The following is a 21,391-nucleotide window of genomic DNA, read 5'->3' on the forward strand; positions in this document are numbered from 1 at the left end:
CCCCTTTTTACCATCGATCAAGAGAGTGAATCTAAAAATTTACTTGGATTTTGAGTTATTGTGAAGGTTATAATTGTAAATGCATAGTTAAAGCAAAAAAGGGTATTTTCGATACAAAAAATTTACTTTTACTATGTAGGTAAAAAAAATTATTTTCGAAAATGGTCAATTTATCATTTTCGGAATTAATTACTATAGTTTACTGTTTTAATAATTAATTTTGAAAACTCTACCGTTTTGGTAAATTATCCTAAAAACAATGGTTATCACAACAGCCAGCTCCATCTACTCTTGTTTATATTTTCTTTACTTTCAAAACGCCCTATTGTTCTTTGTATTGTTATATGTCTATAATTTTGTCCTGTGTATAAAGACACGTTTACTAAGACTCCAACACCCAAATAAAGCACCAAACATATCAAGTGAAGTGAAGGAATTGAGAACCCCCACAAAAGAAGCAAGTCGATTGACACAAGGCGGAGAAATGATTGGTGCGTCCGATCCAAAGTAGGTTAGCGCAAATGAAAATTACTTCCACTTAAGACTCCATGTCATGTGAAGATCAATCTAGAGCAGCTCCTCTAAAGAACTCCCTCCATGTGATGTTTGTAATCTCCTTAACCCTTAAGTGAGCCAGCCAATCTCACGTCACATCTATCCCCTTGTTCTGGTTACTGTTGTCTACAATATAATAATAATTCCATCAATTTATGTGCTTGAATTCTCTATAAAAGTTTAAAATTATAGTGTTGGTCTAGATCATTGCATCAAATAGATTCTTTTCTACGGAAAAAAAAAACAAAAAAAATGAGAGCATCAACGGTAAAACATGGGGTGTTCTGTTTCTGAATAGGAATAGGAATCCAAGTCAGCCTCCACCATCTTCTTCATTAGCAAACTAGCTATCTCTCGCGCCTTGGTTGATCCTCTAACCGAAAGATCAGCCAATACAGATGACAAATCTGGCACTCTTACAGCTTCCCTCAAACACTCTTCACTCTCATCAAACAAACGTAATAAGATTTCAGCTGAACCCTCCTTACTCAACATGCATCTTCCCTTCAACATATCAACCATCAAATTCACAACCCCATTACTAAGATTTCTTATAGCATTGATTCCTTCTTCAAATCTTGCAAGAAGACCCAATACCACAAGTGAAGTTCCAGCTAGATCCTTAGCTTCACTGTTCTCCAATACTCCAATCAGAATTGGCACAACTCCAGCCCAGACTGCAAGTGTGCAGTTCCCATGGAATTGCAAAAGTTCAGAAAGAGAACAGAGGAGGTGGTGGGCCATGGCACTACGTGGTTCGTCAAGGGCTCTTACAAGTGCTTGAATGGTACCTGCCACCCCGAACTTGGCCTTGTTCTTATCCAGCATGGCCAAACTGCAGATCAAAGAGGCTACAGATTTGCCAGATTCGGGTGAAGTTGGAGAAAGAATGATGGAGTTAAGGTGCTTAATGGTTTCCATGTCAGCGGCTAACAATTGTTTGAGGTTAGGGTTTAGGGAGAGATTAAAGAGGATAGATAGTGAGAGAGTTTGGATGGTTGAGGATGAGGAGGATCTGGAGAGGGTGAGGAAGGTGAGTATAGCTCCATCTGTTTCTGCAATTAAGTTCCTGTTAAGAGGGTTAACCTTGGTAAGGCTATACAAAGTCTGGAGGCCTTTCTGCTTAACTTCAATCAAGTCTGATTGGGCTTGGGCTAAACTCTCAGTAACAGTTACTTGGAGATGAGCAAACATTTTACACTAGGAGAGGAGTCTTAAATTATGGTTGTTAATGGAAACCAGGATAGATAAATAAATGAGAACACAAACATGAGATATCAAAAAATCAAATGAGGATGAGATGATCTATAGATGGTTCCAATGCTTAAATGCATTGAAATAACCTCTCAGATGTTTTCACTTTCTTTGTTATCTGTCTCATTTGGGGGCTTTAGCTTTTGTTGAAATCCTCATAACAACTTAAAACAATGATAAAGAATTGAACAAAAAAAACATGTCACAAAACTCCAGTAACTAAATCCAAAAAACATAAAAATAACAATCCTTGTTAAACCCGATTCCACCCAAGTTTGGGGCCCATGACCAGCTTTTCGTCGTGTTTGACCCAAAAACCAAGAAAATCAGAGTATCAAAAAATCTAGGGACTTTATCAAACCATTCCAGGTTTCAAATTCCCTCACCATCTTGTATGAAGTATTAAAACCGAAAACAAAAATCAGGGGAATTGAACTACATTAGAGGTATGTTTTATAATAGATGGAAAATGCAGTTTTCGTTGTTTGATTGCTCATTTTCCGTAGAAAATGAATTTTCACCCTCATCTAAAAATCTACTCTTGGTTGGATTTCATTTTCCCACCCAATCCCATGGGAAAATGAAATTCCCTTATCTAAAACTGAAATTCCAGGCAATAAAAAAATAAAAAATAAAAAAAAAGACCATAAGACCACATCAATGGTGTGAAAGTTTTGAGTTCCCTTGATTCGCCAGATAGGAAGAAATATTAAGACAAGACTCAAAATGTAGCCATTATTTGATAATTGCATTGAAGATGGCTAAAAGAATCCAGGCCATGAAAGTTTTAAAATCATGGACAAAAACATCATTGAACATAATAGCGACGAAAACTAAGGATCCAATGGGTAACAAACAAAAACTCAAAACATGTTTCAAGCTACACATTATAACAGAAACTGTTTCATCATCTCGCCAAATTTTATTCCGGCAAGAAAAGTTGCAAATCACATCATTAGTGATGCTCGTCATCGCCGTGGCCATCACATCATTAGTGATGCTCGTCATCGCCGTGGCCATCTGGAGGTCCTCCTGGGCCAACCACTTCCAGCTAGAAAACATTCAAAGAAATAAATCAGCGAGGGTTCTGACCAGCCCTTAAAGCATTGAATCTGACTAGCCTTACTTCGTTAGTAAGGATTTCACCCTTACTAAGGATCCTTGGGCGGGCTCAACTTGTGCCATCCAAAACCATGATCCGATGCTTCAGGGTTGTAGAGGACAAAACTCTAGGACTTTGAAAAAAAAAATTCCAAAAAAAATTATTTTACACCATTGAATTTGAATTTTAAATTTAGGAGTTTGGTGGAAGTTTGGTAGCCATCCATTTTCAAAACCTTGGATCAAGTCCAAAATAAATAAATTGAATTTCTTTTTATCTGAGTTTTTTCATGAAATCTAGAGGGCTTTGGTGTTAGGATTGCCAATGTGGTAATCCACTTGAGTAAAATGACCCTTAGTAAGGCTTAAAATCTTACCAAGGAAAGTGTTGGTGTAAAGCATTTGGGCAAATTTTCCATACTGTGTCTCATTATGTGGTAAGAATGAGAAGGTGAGTAATTTTTGTTGCTAAGTGATCTAAAGAGTTTCCTAATGATCAAAATTCAAGGGTGATCCTCTATTTATTACCTCGAAATATTGGGAACACACGGGACATACATGCGGCTTGCCTTTCTCCAGCCAAAACCATACAACATCATGTTCATCCTCTGCAAATATGACGAGTAATTCAATTTACACGGTGAACTAAGTAGCATCGTACAATGAATTCAATGCATATAAAAAAATTATTGTAAACATAACCAAAAAAGAGCATGAGAATAGGGACCAACCGCCTTCACCACCAGGGCATCCAACTATTCTTTTGTCATAGACGGACTTAATAATAGCGGGTGCTTCCTAAAGCAGACATCAAACCAAAGTATATATATATATGAGATTATGATTCGAGAATAGCAGTATGGCCACATGTAATATTGCTTCTTACCAATCAGCATATTAAAAATGTAATGATTCAACAAATGTGTGAGAGATGTTAAATGAGCCAATTTTATAAGTCAATGGAATATATGATCTCGATAACTAATGCAAACATTGCTTTGTACAGATGAACTACATATGCAAGAAAGGGTATAGACTAATCTCAATTGTGGACATTCTTATTTTTTTTGCTTTATTGTTCTTATGCCTAAAAAGAAGATGCTTCCATAAGATAAATTCATAGATTTTTGAAGAGGGACACAAAAAAATGGTGAATCACCTTTTGAATTTGCATCAACTCTGAAATAAAAATAAGAGGAAAAATAATCTGGTGCAGGGACCATGGGCTGCATTCAAGAACATGTAAAATATCAACATTCAACCAACTAAACCCTGAACAGAATCCTTAGATAACTAGTACAATCTTTTACATGTTTTTTCTTTTCAGTTTTATTTTATTTTTATTTTTTGATGGGTAAGCTAGACTTGAACCCATGTCTTTATAGTTGAACTTTTCGTTTTTCAATAGGTAATCTTCTTATGTTTTTAGAGCACTGACCTTCAAGAATCAGCTAGTTTCTGCTCCAAATGAAACCCCACTTAGTGACTTTAATGAAACCCATAATATGGGGACCAACACAGTCCACAACCTAGGCTACCTCATGAATTAAGATACAACTTTTCCTGTCTTGTGATATATTTCTGACATTGAAAATATCCAAGCAAAATTGTCCATGCACCTGAAATACAAGTTGTCAGAGGCTCTTGACTGACAAAGACTACATAAATTTACCTTCTTTTCTTTTTCTTTTAGTCGGTACTACATAGACTTGTTGACATGTAGATTTCTCTGACCGACCATTTTTTTTTTTATCAGTAAAAGAAATTTATTGAAGAAGAGGACAAGAAGTAAAGTGCAGCGAAAACCGAAGTTAAGAACTCCCTTTACAAACTAGATCCCACCTATACATAAAGTCCTCAAAGAAGAAACCTCTACCAAACACTTTGAATTGCTTATACCAATAGAAAAACAAACCTAATATGCTAATGATGACATAATGAGGTGGAAGCTCCTGTCCTTGGAAAATGCGTCCATTCCTTTCTTTCCACAAGCCCCAACAAACGGCGAAGGGGATGAGACACCAAAGAATCCTCTCTCCTCCCGAAAAAGAAGTGGACTTCCAACCTTGTATAACAAGCAGGACGGAGCGGATTGACACCAAGAGATATTGAACAGGGAGAGGAAGTGGGACAATACAAAGCAAGCAAGATCATAATGAATGGGGCTTGTTTGTTTGCCTTCGCATTAACAACTCTAATGCTCCTGGAGGAGCCTAAAATTGTCTACAAAAGATAAAAGATCTCTATTTATGTAAGCATGGATCATAAGAAATCTGGAGCATGGGGCTTATTTATTTACCTTAAACACCTTAGCAGAAACTGGTTATCTAAAGAATTCTACCCTTTTTTTTATAAATAAGAATTTTCCTAATTTGCATGATCAGAAATTGGATATTTTTTATGTTTGATTCCATAAAACAGAAGACTAGCGATGTTTTTCTTGCAGTCTTAACTCTTAGCATGGTTTAGAGTACCATACCATCTCGTACTGGAGTCCAAATGGGTATGCATCATTATAAAATAATTTAAATAATTAAACAATTACTTTATCATAAACATCTTATAAAAGATGGTAACATTTCATTACACATCAGTTTTAGCATATCTAAACATTAAGAAAAGTTCATAGTAATGTATCTTGGTAACTTTGTATATTGAAGTGTGCTGTTGGTATGTATAGGACGTGTGGGGGCAAAGTGGTCTTTTCCAGTTCCATACGTCCCACTTAGTGTAGCCCTAATTCTCTTATATAAATATAAGAGAAGAGGCTCATAAAATATGTTTTTTTATTGAATCGCTCTCAATGCTTCTCCTCTAAATGTCTCTTTCTCTTCTAAACAATAACATGGTATCAAAATAAGATTTAGATCTTGAAGTTTGAGTACCTACTCTTCTCTTCCTATTTCCCATTCTTCTTCTTCTTCGATATACTTGGTATTAAAATCTTAGGCTTCTAATTACAACTTAGAGTTTTAATCTTCAAGTTTGTGGATACTCACAGTATGTGAGTATGTTTGAAATTGGTGTTTTGTAGTTTGGTGGTGTAAGTTATAGTTTGGTGGTATGCTTTTCCCTAGGAGGTTTAAATCTACTTTCTGGAAAAAAAAAAAAATGAGACTTTAATCATCTGTGATTTGATCTGTAAGTACATAGACCATATTCGATTAAATCTGGTTATTGCAATCTGGTTTGTGAATCAAATTTGCTGTATAAAAAAAAATCAGATCTGATTGGTGGGGATAAAATTATCTCCATTTAATTTGATCAAGGTCATCTAAAGATTAAAGAACTCAGGAAGAGATAGAACGTTGGACTTCATTTCTCTCAGAAATCACTCCATAGTAAACAAATCGCATAAAATAAACCAGATCTGATTGGTATTTCAGATCTGGTTTATTTTATGCGATTTGTTTACTGTGGAGTGATTTCTGAGAGAAATGAAGTCCAACGTTCTATCTCTTCCTGAGTTCTTTAATCTTCAGATGACCTTGATCAAATTAAATGGAGATAATTTTATCCCTCGGTCGAAATCTGTTGAGGTGTTCATTATTGCCAAGAGAAAGTTGAAGTATCAAAACGATGATCCTCCTAAGACTGACGATCCTTACTACTCTGAGTGGGTTCAGGAAAATACTCAGATTATGACGTGGTTTTTGAATTGTATTGATTCCACCATTGGTGCCAACTTGATGTTCCTATCTTCTGCCAAGGTGATTTGGATTTAGGTCGGCAAAATATATTCTGAAGCGAATAATATTTCTCGAATTTATCAATTGACTGAAAAATTCTTTTCTGTTCAGCAAGGTGACCAAAGTTTACCAGCATATTACTTTCGCCTTCAAAATATACAGAACGAGCTCAATGTATATCAACCCTTTACTATTGATTTGGTCGTACTTCGTCGACAGTGGGAAGAGATGGATGTTGTTCATTTTCTTTCTGGTTTGAAATCTGAATATAATTCTGTTAAATCTCATATTTTGACCAATAAAGAATTGCCTTCACTTACTGAAGTTTTTTCTTGCCTTCAGAGAGCTTTTGTTGGTGGTTCTGGTGCTACATCATTGGTGTTTGAATCTGATCGATCAGCATTGACTGTTTTTGGAAATACAGATCGTGGTCGTGGCCATAGTATTGGCCGTAGTGGTGGCCATGGGTATCGTGGTAACCGTGGAAGGAGTCATGATTCTAGTGGGAGTCGTGGTCATGGTCAGGAGTAATCCAGGAAGTGTACCCATTGTGGATTTGATGGTCACTATGTAGATTTCTATTGGGATTTACATGGTCAACCTACAAACTAGGTCAATCAGGCTACTTCTAGTGACATTAATGGTAATGATTCTGTTGATCCTCCTCATCAAATGGCTTCCCATGCAGATATGGTTACTATCTCTCGTGATGAGTATTCTAAGTTACTTTATCCTCCTCAGCTTGGTGCCTCGTCCTCCAACACTATGACTCTAACTCACTCAGGTATATCCTGTCTTGCTTCATCTTCATCCCCTTGGGACATTGATTCAGGGGTGTCAGATCACATGATTGGGTCATCAGGAATGTTTTCATCCATTCAACATTCTTCCTCTTCGTCTCAGTTTGTCACTCTTGTTGATGGTATTATTTCTAGGATTTTTTATATTGGAACTGTCGTTCCCTGTTCTACTCTTTCTTTATCTGTTGTACTATATGTCCTTAAATTTCCTTTTAGTTTTATGTCCATCAGTAAGTTAACTCAATCTCTTCATTGTTCCGTGACGTTTTACCCCTCATAATTTGTATTTCAAGATCTAAAGATGAAGATGACGATTGGTGGGGGATATAAATCTTGAGGTCGCTACTATTTGGATGGTGGTGGAGGTTCACCTGCTCTTCATGCCACAACCACTCCGCAACAATGGCATTATCGACTTGGTCATCCTTCACTCCGCTTTTAAAAAAGATGGTTCTCACTTTGAGTCATATTTATGTTTTAGTTGTGAGTTATGTCAATTAGCTAATCATCAACGTGTTTCTTATCCATCTAGGTCTGTTATTAGAGCATCAAGTCAGTTTAATCTAGGTCATTCTGATATTTGGGGTCCTTATAAGATTGTTTCCCGTTGTGGGTTTCGGTATTTTGTTACTTTTGTAGATGATTTTTCAAGAATGACATGGCTTTATTTAATGAAAGATCGTTCTAAGCTATTTTCTATTAGTAAATTGTTTCATACTGAAATTCAAACTCAGTTTGGTGTGCAAATCAAGTTGTTTTGTATTATGCTAAAGAATATGATTATGGGGTACGTGTACAAGAAGTTTGATAAGTTTGATCCACATTCGGTGAAAGATGTATTTTTGGGTTACTCTCATATCCAGAAAGATTATCGTTGCTATAATCCTTCAATCCGTCGAGTTTATGTCAGTGTAGATATTACATTTTTTTTATTCTGTATCATATTTTACAGATCCAATATAGTATGATGATCTTTTGTTTGTACTTCCTCTTCTTGTGGTTGATTTATCTCCCACTGTTCCATTTTCACGCACTTATATTCACAGAAAGCAACTAACAACTTCAGATTTCCATCCTCCTCCCGATGTAGACACCTTACAATCGTCTTTACAGTCTACAAATCAGGTATCTAGTACTTTTTTTGATTTTGATCTTTCTTTTATACAAAGGAAAGGCACTCGTCATTGTACTAAGCACCCTATTTCTAAGTTTTATTCTTTCTCATTTGTCTACTTCGTATTATAATTTTGTTTCTACTCTTTCTTCTGTGTCTATTCCTAGTAGTGTACAGGATGCTGTCTCATTCAAGATTGGAGACAGACTATGGACGTTGAGATAGATGCTTTTCATCACAATGGTACTTGAGAGTTAGTATCCTTACCTGCTGGTATGCGCACTATTGGTTGTCGTTGGGTGCATGTAGTGAAGTATTTGCCTGAGGGTCTGTTGAACAGTTGAAGGCCTGCCCTCTTGGCCAAAGGCTATACTTAGACTTATGATGTGGACTACTTAGAAACTTTTTCTCCTGTGGTAAAAATGACTTATGTTCGTATTGTCATCTCCCTTGCTACCCATTTTAAGTGGCCCTTATGTCAACTGAATGTTAAGAATGTATTTTTTAATGGTGATTTGGAGGAGGACGTGTACATGGAGCAACCTCCTAGTTTTGTTGCTCAGGGGGAGTCTGACATGGTGTGTAAGTTGAAAAAGGCCATTTATAACCTAAAACAGTCTCCACGAGCTTGGTTTGGGAAATTCGGTGAGGTAGTACTTCAATTTGGGTTGAAACAATGTCAGACAGATCATTCTATGTTTATTCACTTCAGTTCTTCAGGGACTATATGTTGGTAGTTTACGTTGATGATATAATCATCATAGGTGATGACACTAATGGAATAAAGGAGCTAAAAACCATCCTTTAGACAGTTTCAGACAAAAGATCTTGGCAAGTTGCGTTATTTCTTAGAGATAGAAGTTATGAGATCCAAAAAAGGTATTTACCTGGCTCAAAGAAAGTATGCTTTTGATTTGCTTGATGAGACAAGTATGTTGGGAAGTAAACTTATGGACACCCCAATGGACCCTAATTCAAAGTTGATAGTAGATAATGGAAAGTAATTTGATGATCCAGGAAAATAAAGAAGACTAGTTGGTAAAGTCAACTATTTGACTATCACTTGTCCAGATATTTCTTTTGTAGTAAGTGTAATGAGTCAGTTTATGGAAACGCCAAGAGTTCCGCATTAGGAAGTTGTTCGGATCCTTCGATTTCTTAAACGATCTCCAAGACGTGGTTTATGGTATAAGTTCAAAGATCATTTGGACTTATAGGGGTATTGTAATGCTGACTGGGCAAGTTCTCCATCTGATAGGAGGCCTACATCTAGGTATTGCACTTTCTTGGGAGGAAAGTTGGTTTCCTAGAGAAATGAGAAGAAAAATGTGGTTACAAGGTCTAGTGCAAAGGCAGAATATAGAGTAATGGCCCTTATGACATGTGAACTGACATGGGTTAAGAATTTTTTCGGAAAATTGGGTGTTAAGATAACTACTCCTATGCGATTATATTGCAATAATCAAACTGCAATTCATATTGCTTCCAATCCAGTGTTTCATGAGCGAACAAATGATATTGAGACAGATTGTTACTTTATCAGAGAAAAGATTTTATGTGAGAAATTAGTACACCATTCGTAAAGTCTGAAGATTTGTTGGTAGATATGTTCACTAAGGCACTTAACTGTAGTCGCCTCAGTCTTATTTACTCCAAGCTGGATTTACTTGATATTTATGCTCTAGCTTGAGGGGGAGTGTTATTTTTTTTTCTTTAGTTTCTTTTATTTTCTTTTCTTTAGTAGTTTATTTTCTGTTGTTTCTTTAGATTTTTCCTTTAGTTTTTTGTTCCAAATTGGACTTTCCAATTTGAGGGGGATTGTTATTGGTATGTATAGGACGTGTAGGGGCAAAATGGTCTTTTCCAGTTCCACACGTCCCACTTAGTGTAACCCTAATTCTCTTATATAAATATAAGAGAAGAGGCTCATAGAATATGTTTTTCTATTGAGTTTCTCTCAATGCTTCTCCTCTAAATCTCTCTTTCTCTTTTAAACAATAACAAAGTATATCATGACTAGTCCAACATATCATACTTCGTACCACATCGCACTGAGATTTGGACAACGGTCCCATGCTAAAACAAGTGCTATGATGAGGCCAGAAACAACACATAACAAAAACCAATGGTGAATCTAATTCCCATTTGCAGATGGAAACAATTTTACAAGTAAAGAAAATTCCACTTAATAAACTGTCAAAAATGCCTACCAAGAAAAAAATTCAGGAGAAAACAAAATAAATAACACATTTTTACTTGCTTTATTTTTTCCAAATTTAGAACAGGAAAGACTCAGGTCATGGGTAAAAACTTGTATGCATGAGAGCTACATCTGATCCCTTTCTATGATTTAAAATTGGAGGAAGGGAGAAATGAATATAAATTGGAAAGGAATACTAGCAAAAAAAAAAAACCACCCTACCCACCCCCCACCCTCCTCCACCCCTTTTAAAAGAGTTACAATTCTTCACTAAAATTCTGGCTTCTGGTTTCCTTTTTTTTCTTTTTGGTCTATTCTCTTCACATTTAATTTTTCTTTCCTATCTGTTTATTTACTTATTGATTATAGCAATGATACATAAAGGAGAAATTTACTAAGAAAGTAAAGGAGACCAATTCATGGGGTTCATATGCATGAAGAGTTTCTATTTGAACAAATACGATTTGGTTCATTCATCAGCACTCTTGAAAATGCACAACCAAGAATTTAGAACCAGGAAAAGGTCTCAAATGCACTAAAAGGGTTGATGAATTCCCAATGATTATCCTTCCTAGAAACCAATGTAAAAACATTGAAAAAATTATCCTCAACAGTAAAAGGACTAGAAGCATTTCCCTGGTATTTTTATCATAATATAAACGAAGAATTATCTTCAAACAAGAAATCTAAAGCATGTAACCATTTCAAGAAATGATTGTTAAGATAAAGTGCATTTATCTTAACATTTTGTTTTTGGTTTTTATTTCTAAGTTCTAACTGCCACAAAAATAAAGGAAAAGGGTTTTCTAAGGCAGTAACACAGAATTCTTACACTCCTAAGACAGGGTACTTTGCCATGTGGAAATCCAAACAATTCATCTGATTGAGGACCTCCAAAATAGCCAGGAGAACAATTCCTTGTTGAATGCATACGTACCCTTAAGTGTATTTCACTTTGCCCATCCAATATCAGACTTCAAATACTTCGTACTAAAAAACAGGAAGGGAGGGGGGGTTCATTTTGCAATACATTGATAGATTTTTTTTTTTTTTTGAGTCAGTAAATTAGAAAGGCTTTCAAAGAAGAGAGTTTCAAATACAATGCAATGTTCTAAGATTATTTCGCAAGAAAAGAAACATAATTATAGCGTATAAGAACACCAGCTGTGGCCCTGTTGAGCTTGTGCTGCCCACTTGGCCAAGTTATTGGCAGCATAATCATCGTACTTTACTAGTCAGACCAGCAGACCAGACCTATATCATGGCAGATTCTCAATTCGCAGACTATTCCAATGATGGGTGAGCTGACCGCCCAAGCACTTTCCATACTTGTTCACCTCAGAAGCAGCAGGTATAATTAATTAAAGAAAAAATGAAAGCCGTCCTGTTCTTCTTTGCTAGATTGGGGAGAGCAGCAGAAGGCACTCACCTAACTAAGAGAGTAAAAAGCACTCACTTAATTGTATAGAAATCAATCCATGAATCCTTCTTTGTTAAACAAAGAGTGGATTCATGGACAGGTTAGACCCTTCACAAATCAATAATAGGATGAGAAGAAATGGCACTCACCTTATAGTGGGTCACAAAAAATCCATTATTTTGAAAAAGTCTTCTTTAAAATGCATTTTGTACCTCTAACGATTAAACGGTTGAAAAAAACAAACATGATTTTTTTTATAATAAAAAAAAAAATGGCGTTACATTTATCCCATCTATGAAGATAGTGCTACAGAGAGCTAATGGAAAATGGTATTTTCTTATCTAAATGTATGTTCAATACCCCAAATATCATCTCACTTTTTACATTTATCCATTGATGGTGTGTGTCATCAAGTATTAAGAAATTGTGGCTTATGAAGAAGTCCAATTGAATGAGAATTTCTAGAAATTTTCAGCAGTAACAGCTAGCGCTACAACTTGGGTGGGCCACACCCGAACCCATGGGGCTGAACCAAAACTTGGATATGGTCTGGGCATAGGTAGCTTGGGTTCGGTGTCGGGTTAGGGCAACAACAAAATATAGATTCAAATTGGGTTGGGATCGAGCATAGGCATCGATCGGGCCAGTTTGCCCGAACCCGAACTTAATTAAGCACTTTTTGTACATTTTAAATGACTTTTCTTACGTTTTAAACACATTTTTAAAAATAAAATAAGAATAATTATTTTTTTGTGTAGGCCTAGTGTTTTGTGGTCTTACGGTTGTTTGTGGTTTAATTCCTAAATGTTGTTTAATATGGGATTTGATGATAATGTATTGATTTTAGGGTTATTACTATTTTGCAAATGTGTGTTATTTTGCCCAAATTGATGGTTAGACTTTTTTTAGGATAATGAAATGTATAATTATGAGTGAAAACATGTATCATGCTACATATTCAACAGTATTGTTTTTTGCAGAAAAATATACTAAAACTCAAAAAACATTATATATATATATATATATATATATATATATATATATGTGTGTGTGTGTGTGTGTGTGTGTGTGATCTGAAAATCTTAATATGTATCTCGAGGAAAGAATTTTAAATTTTTACGTTGATTCAAAAGTATAAATCCTAAATTTCCAATATTTGAGGAAAATTAACTTCACCAATAGATTCAGAAGGGTCGAGAAACATACTTTAGCCTGTAAGCACTACTTAATCAAAAGTCGATCGAAAAACTGACTAAATCCTCGAGTTTCATATCAAGTAATTACCAAATTGGTAAACAACACTTTAGAGATATAATTTGAGGAATCCGATCATACCATTATATTCGTGTCGAAAAATTACCCGAAATAGAGTATAAGAATGTCCAAATTGGTATTTGGAAAAATAACTCCCGAAATGATGCGTACGTCCCAACTTAAATTATAAATATCAATTCCTTATTAGAAAAATCTGATTTTTCTTATTCTCCTCTCCAAACAAAACTAAACTCTTTTTCCTCAAGATTTGCAACTCAGATCTATGCCAAACAAGAACGATCTAAACTTTGCCACAAGAAGGAAAGTTGTTCCTCTCGTCAAGAGTTACCCATGGACTTTAGAATCGTCGATTTTTGTCGGAGGAAAATCTTTGAGATCGGTCGGAGATGATCCTTAGAGTCCGTTGAACCGTAGAGAATGGCTCGAAGTAGGTTGCCTTCCCTTCTACCTTCTAGTCATGCAATAATTTCATAGAAAATCCATGTGATCTTCAATAGATCGATTGTTGTATTACATTTATACATATTTAAATGTATTGGATCATATTTGCATGATTATTTTTTATTTATTTTATCAATCGAAAAAAAAATTTGATTTATTTTAGTTCATTTGATGTATTTCATGCATTTTATGAGTAGTCTAAGGTTTGGATCGATTTTGGTTAAGTTTCGATGAAAAACCAGCAATTTGAAAAAAAATAAATAAATTCAAATGTTGAGTTTAGTTCCAATTTTTTTTTATTGCTTCCATATAGTATGTATACCCATTTCCTACCTTTATTTCATTAAAAACATTAAGTAATTTTCAATTACTTTAAGTTCTTTAATAAAATTAAGGTTTTACCCCCCATTTCGAAACGTTGGGAATTGTTTTAAGATACAAATCTCATCGTATCAAAATGTGATTTTTTGTTTCAAAAACAAAATGTAAAATTCGACGTTTTCGCCCGATTTTCAAAACGCGATATCTTAAGCATTCCTTTGAATTAAGAAATAAAAAATTTATGGTGTTTCTCATGTTGTCGAGGGCTTTCATATACCAAAAAAAAAAAACCCCCGTTTTCAATTTCGAAAACTTTGAAAAATCATTTTTTTTACCACTTAGTCAAATTTTCACAGATTTTCAACTTTTACGTCTTATGATTTTATCGTGTTTTCCGAGTCTTTCGACTTAATCAAGGCCATCGAATGGAATTGATTGATGCCTTATGAGTTTTGAATTACTTTAAAGATGAAATTACTTTGATAGATATGTAGAAAATTAGATGATAGATTGATTGATTTGCTTAATGGATGGATAGAAAGAACGTATGTTCTCGATTGATTGATGGAACAGTGCCTCCAGTTCTACGTAGTGACCATGCCACGTAAAACTTGATAGATAGATAGATAGATAGAGAGATGCGATGGTTGATCAATGGAAATAACAGATGATTGTCATTGGAGAACACTACCAAACCTTGTTTGTATTTTCAATTAAAAGAAATGATATAATATATACAAAATAAACTATTTTGTTTACTAGAAAAAGTTCATAGAAAACCCATAAAGAGTGACGTTGCTATGTATCTGGAAGCAGCGAGTCCATCTAGAATAGCGCTAGATGTCATATGCTCCTTAGTAGTATGGGATACCTTAAAGTATATTACAGCTTATAAGATCCAAGAATTTCACCTACTTATTTCTTGGGAAACGTTGTATGGAAAGGCAATCTCTATATAGTGTAGAGGTAGGTAGGGTTCACATGCATTGCCTCTTGATAGACTTCGACGCGAGAGGTCTCCTGGACTAGTTAGTGATCACTGTTAGTCTGTAGTCATCAAGCAATCGACCTCACCGTTAGTTAAACTTAGTATTGGGTTCTTAGTCAATGGCCAATCTAAGCCGGATCAATGGTCATCCAATTGTGGTATGCTAGACCGGGCACAAAATCAGATTATAACGATGGGATTCCACGTCAAATTAGAAGTTTGAAATAACGAATTGTCATACCCAAGGCGGTTATATCGACGTGTTCCTCTGCTCTCTTATCGACTACACCGTCGTGTTCTTATTATCTTTTCCTTATTTTGTAATGTTGATAGATGTTTTCATTTGAAATATGCGTACGTTACTATAAATGATAGATTGAAAACTTTTATAACTATTTATTGAGTATGCTTAGACATTTATCGTATATTAAATTATGAAAAACTTACATTATTTAACTGTTCTGGTGATTACTCGTGCATGTATGACTCGCTGTTAGAATGGCGTTTATCATGCTGAGTAACACTCCCTTGTTACTCACCCTATCTTTCCCCTTACAGATTATTCAGCTATTAAGGAGTGTTCTTTGAGGAGTCTTTTGAGGAGGTCCTTGAGGAGGATCAGATTGATGTCTTGCCACCGCCGTGTCTTTGAGGATTAGTAGAGGGTCCTAGCGGTTTTTGCTTGTAAATAAGGAACATGTTAGTTTAGAAATTTTTGTAATTTAATGTATTATGAGATTAAGGTTTTTGATGACATCAATGTTTGACAATTGTTCCATTTACTCTAGACTCTTATATTGATATTAGTCAAATGGTTCTCCGCTGCGTATATTTTCTTTTCCATAAGTATTATTGCTTGTGAATGTTCTAATAGGTTGTGTGATTGGTTACCTCACACTTCGAAATTCTGACTAATAAATCATAGGGATTCGTGTTGGGATTTCGGGACGTGATAGTGTGGGTGTGTAGGTAGCGTTCGGCAAACAATGTTTGTCCTATATGGCTTAAAAGTTTCAGATTGGACTGACTTTTTGTGAGGATGATCTCTATTTGGTGAGGAGATCATCCCCACAGAAAATCAGTCCAATCCGAAACTTCTAACCCCATCAAAAGTGATTTAGAATTGTTAACCGTTGATTTTTTGCCGTTAATTTGTAAATCATTTTTTATGGGATTAGAAGTTTCAGATTGGGCTGATTTTTTGTGAGGATGATCTCTATGGTGAGATCATCCTCACAAAAAATCAGCCCAATCCAAAACTTTTAAGCCAATATAAGACAAATTTTATCTCCCAACATTGTCTCCCTAACATTGTCTGCCGAACAGGACCCTATATCTATAATGTGTGAACATTTTTTTATATTTTTCATTTATCCTTTTTTTTTTTTCTTGTTTCTCACTTTTTCCAAAATTTGTTCTTGCCGTTTTAAACTCCTATCATTACTTGGTGACTATGATTGGCAGCCATGTTGTTGCACTCAAAATAGATGCATAACTCATATAAGAAAGTTACATAGGAAGGGCAGAATGATAATCATGACGAAAGCCTAAAGCATTACAGTCAGCATACACATCAGAAACACATAGCATTGTCTCAAAATTATGAGGTAAAGATCTCCACAATACTATGGAATAAGGTGCTTTACTTAATCCCAATTTACAACAAATATTGCAGATGTCAAGACCATACACTAATTTACTAAATAAATGCATCCTTATAATCATAACTAATTTAGTAAACAGAAAAATTTGAATGCCCATCTAATTAAAATTATGATCATTATGCATAATATATCAAAAGAATCAATTTAATTAGCATTTCCACAACTTCATAGCCAATAATAACTAATTTCCAAAGACCACTGTGCGTGCAATTTATAAAGAATCGTTAGAGATACAAAACCCTAACCGTAATAACGGAAATGCATACTAACCTTGGTGCCAAAAGGACCAGCAGGGAAATCCATATCTTGAAGGTTCTTTCCCTGAAATATACAAAAATAAAATTAAAATTACCACCATAAAAAATATATATATATCCCTAAATCACAAAACTACCAAATCCAAGAAAACGCAATCACCTCAAGCTCTGCCTCGAGCTCTTCCCGCTCGTGACCAGTAGCGATCGGCATTACATCTTCAACTTTCTTCTTCTCCTTGAGCAAAACTACAAAAAAAGATCAATCATATCGAATCAAAACCCTATAACAAAAAAAAAAACAAACACATATCATGAATCAACCAAAGATCTGGAACAAATTATTAGGGTTCGTACCTGAATCGGAGCTAGCCTGGTTAGAGAAAAAAGGGGCCATTGTTCGTAAGGGAGAAGGATTGGTGGGAGAGGAGGAAACAGAGATGAGGATGGATCGATTGATTCTCAGGTTCTGTTGGACAGGAGATCGCCATGGCGATAGGGTTTTGAGGTGAGAAGAAATCCTTCTCCACATCTTCGTTGATTGAAATTTCTGTGTGTTTGATTCGGAGACTTATTATCTCAGAAGCTCAGGTCGCCCCTTCTCTTCTTTTCTCTCTGATCTCTTCTTTCGCCAACATATGACGATCTTTAAGCCTTTTCAGCTCAGCATGGTCTTAACAATCGGACGAGTCAAATGGACTCGGAGGAGCCATGCGAGTTTGTCACTGTGGATCGGTTGCTCTCTCACTTGTGTCAAGCTCGAGTTGATTCGTTTTCTGTTTAAAAATTTTTACTATTGTCACACCAATGAAGTAAATTACATGTGCCACATCAAAAAAGGATATGTGCACACCATTTAATTGAGAAAAAGAAATTACACACCATTTTGTTTTACTACACTCGTGTTTTAGGGCAAAATAAAACAAATGAGAATCAGACTTACATCCTAGATCCATCACCTAATGTATCACCACAACATCTAATTAACATGTCTCACAGCATCTATATGAGATTCAGGCTAGCATCTCTATTACCAATGCATCACCACAAACATTTGCTCAATAGAGTATCTCCCACAACTAAAATCATATAGTATTTTGACTAAAAACACAGCAACCTTAGATAGAAAATAACAAATAAATATGTTAATTAGTCCATTTATGCATCTTCTTGAATTTTCAAATTGCATTCATTCTCTTACACATTTCATCAAACACATTTGATGCCTACTAAATCAACATAGATTAAAGTAAAAAAATTTACCCATGAAACTTTCTTCAGTGGAAATTTCTCTTAGATTCAAGTAAGGAATTACTTGAATCTCTAGTGATTGGAAAGAAAATTGGAAATAAAAAAACAAAAAATTATACAAAAAAATCTTGTTAGCTCTAGGTAACCCTAATCCCCAAATCGTAATAGTACAACACACACATAGAGATGGAGAGAGAAAGGAATTTCATCGAAGGCGTATCCTGGTAGGTAGAGGTTGATGTATGCAACGTATTCCACTTGGTGTTGAAACTTGAAAGGTGATGAGGACGGATGCATCTTAGTTTGAGACCCTACATTCGTGGAAGAAGAGACGAAGGTGATGAGGTTGATGATTTGTTTATTTGTGATGGTCTATTTGATGATTTGTTGGAGTTTTGGGCATGATTTGGTATAGTAGTTTGTGATGAGTCTTGATTAGAATGGAGAGAAATAAAGAGAAGAAGCAGGAAAAGAATGAAGGTGAGCCATGGTTAAAGAGAGAGAGGGGATGTTTCTAAAACCCACCATGGTCTGAGAAACAACTTGTTTTGAAGTTACTTCTCACACCCCATAATGTTTATTAAAGATTTTAAATTGGTGTGGCAATAGTAACTCCCAAAAAAATTATCACTTTAAAAGTAAGGAAAATTACTTAGAGGACCCTAGAGTTTTGGATGCTCTTTTAATAGTCCATTTAGTAAATTTTCTTAGCCCTTGGAATTAGGGTTGGCAACACTTGGTTCAGTACCAGATCACTACCCTACCTTTATTGATCTGAAACTTTACCCTTGTTATCCAAATCTGATCTGATTAAAATTTCTTTCCACCCAAAACTAATTTGATCCAATTTGTGGCAAAGGTTGAAACTGATGGGTGTTGCAAAGAAATACTTTTGGGTTTGGGGAGAGAAAGAAGAAAAAAAAAATTCAAACAACATATCATCAAACACCTAGTTTGCAACTCTTACAACATCACAAAATTTAAAATCCAGAAAAAAAAATAGAAACCCATTAATAGATAAACAAAAATCAGCATGAAAGGGACAAAAAACCAAAACAATATCATCAAACACCTAGTTTGCAACTCTCACAACGTCACAAAATGCCTAATCCAAAAAAATGGGTTAAAAAACCATTACATAAAGAGAAAAAAAAATCAGAAAGAAAGAAAGAAAAGGAAAGAATGGGGGATTGTGGCGTCTTACCAAACGCTAACACAAAGCCCCATGTCAGATCTCGAGGCACTAGGTGGCACCTCGATATTTCAACATGGTCTCCTCTGTTTATGTTAACATTCTAAGATGTTTAACATGTTCCACCTGATAAACAAAAATCATAATATCATGTATATACATACAAAATATAACAACTACCGAAAGCCTATATACATCTAATATGTATGATAGATTAGAGTGCAGAATGATAAACACAATACAGGATAATACAAAACTCCTCACTCTAACAAAAGACCTAACGCTCAGTACAAAATCCATAATACTACTTGGACGAACAACACCACTAGGAGGTATAGCCCTAATACTCATCAGGTAACGAATTCTGGTCGTCTATCTGACCTATCAGATAGTCCTCACTCATGTTGTACACCTGTCTCGCCAAGCTCCAGATCTGAAACTAAAAATGGATAAGGAAATGATGAGTAACAATGGTTACCCAGTAGGGAAGCAAACAATTTCTTCTAATAACCTCTTTTAACATGAACGAATAAACATACTGAATCATTTTAACATATGCAAAATTTTACAAAAGAAACTACGATTAACTAGTACATATAACCAATGATGAGTAACAAAACATTTTAAAACTCACATTACATCATTAGCCGTACTGACTATAACATTTTCTTTTTATACAAATCTAATTGATCAAATGGAAATATTAAACATGCATTTCATTTTATATATCAAAATAATGCAACATATACATAATACACAATGGTGGAGTAGTGGAATTAGAGAGTTAGGATTCACGACTGGATCACTCCTAGTCGGGACATGATGTTTCATAATAAAATATTAGTTCCTGATTTTATAGCTGGTCATTGTTTACCACACTTGCGGGACCATTTATCCAGCTCAGACTAGCCGTTTGACGTGCCCATAAGCAATGGGTCTCTTTTCGATGTGTTAGAACGTTCGACTATTGTAGATTATTAGTGATTATTAACTAATCATCTTCGTCTATGCTTATCAGGCGTGCATGTGATTCCCAAATATACAATCCATTCGTATATGACCACCTTTACATTACAAGTTCACTAGTAAAAATAGAGAAGAATAAACTCGGATGTTAATTGTGACTCCACTTTCATATGCGTCTCATACCACATATGAGTTAAGTTGTCCCTACCGTACTTCCCAGGATAGTATATCACTCTGGATGATATAACAGACTATCCCTTCAAGTATTCACAAGCTCTTTAACAGTTCACAATATATATATATATATGGGAAATGTTCAGCACCAAACATTTTGGCAAAACATTTTTCAAAACATAGGTTAGAAGTTTTGGAATGGGCTGATTTTTGATGAGGATGATCTCTACGATGAGGAGATCATCATCACCAAAAATTAGCCCATTCCAAAACTTCTAACCCCATAAAAAATGGTTTACAAAAAATGGATGGTCCACGATTTTTCAACTTGTAAACATGGGGCTAGAAGTTTTGGAATGGGCTAATTTTTGGTGAGGATGATTTCTTCACCGTAGACATCATCCTTACCAAAAATTAGCTCATTCCAAAACTTCTAACCTAATTAGGACAAAAATGGTTGGCTAAAATGTTGGCCAAAATGTTTGGTACTGAACGGGACCCTATATATATATATATATATTATATAGGGAAATGTTCAGCACCCTAAGTTTTACCACGCACTTTAACAAACGTTTTTTGTCCTACATGGGTTAGAAGTTTTGGAATGAGCTGATTTTTGGTGAGGATGATCTCTATGATTAGAAGATCATCCTCCCCAAAAATCAGCCCATTCCAAAATGTTTAGCCCCATGTTTACATGTTGAAAAATCGTGGACCGTCCATTGTTTGTAA

The 21,391-nt window shown here is 35.2% G+C and overlaps 2 protein-coding genes across 5 annotated transcripts; both read right to left on the minus strand.

The window, feature by feature from the left end:
* Nucleotides 1-816: 816 nt before the first annotated feature.
* LOC147388923 (uncharacterized) lies at nt 817-1,749 on the minus strand. Its single transcript, XM_086419684.1, has one exon. The coding sequence runs from the start codon at nt 1,747-1,749 to the stop codon at nt 817-819; it is 933 nt and encodes a 310-aa protein (XP_086275810.1).
* A 769-nt stretch (nt 1,750-2,518) lies between these two features.
* On the minus strand, nt 2,519-17,728 carry LOC147388924 (cytochrome c oxidase subunit 5b-2, mitochondrial-like). 4 transcript variants are annotated; one of them, XM_086417543.1, is made up of 7 exons: nt 17,434-17,725; nt 17,240-17,325; nt 17,093-17,143; nt 3,642-3,708; nt 3,439-3,518; nt 2,792-2,860; nt 2,653-2,755 (listed from the first exon to the last, which is right to left on the minus strand). In XM_086417543.1, the coding sequence occupies exons 1-6, from the start codon at nt 17,606-17,608 to the stop codon at nt 2,801-2,803; spliced, it is 519 nt and encodes a 172-aa protein (XP_086273669.1). In that variant the 5' UTR covers nt 17,609-17,725; the 3' UTR covers nt 2,653-2,755; nt 2,792-2,800. The 4 variants fall into 4 exon arrangements, with proteins under 4 accessions (XP_086273667.1, XP_086273666.1, XP_086273669.1 ...); XM_086417541.1 differs by lacking the exon at nt 3,642-3,708 and having other exon boundaries at nt 2,519-2,755; nt 17,434-17,728; XM_086417542.1 differs by having other exon boundaries at nt 2,665-2,860.
* Nucleotides 17,729-21,391: the final 3,663 nt, after the last annotated feature.

This window comes from Akebia trifoliata, chromosome 12, assembly GCF_017979445.1.
Source record: "Akebia trifoliata isolate Shusen 1 chromosome 12, ASM1797944v1, whole genome shotgun sequence".
In the NCBI taxonomy this organism is placed as follows: domain Eukaryota; kingdom Viridiplantae; phylum Streptophyta; class Magnoliopsida; order Ranunculales; family Lardizabalaceae; genus Akebia; species Akebia trifoliata.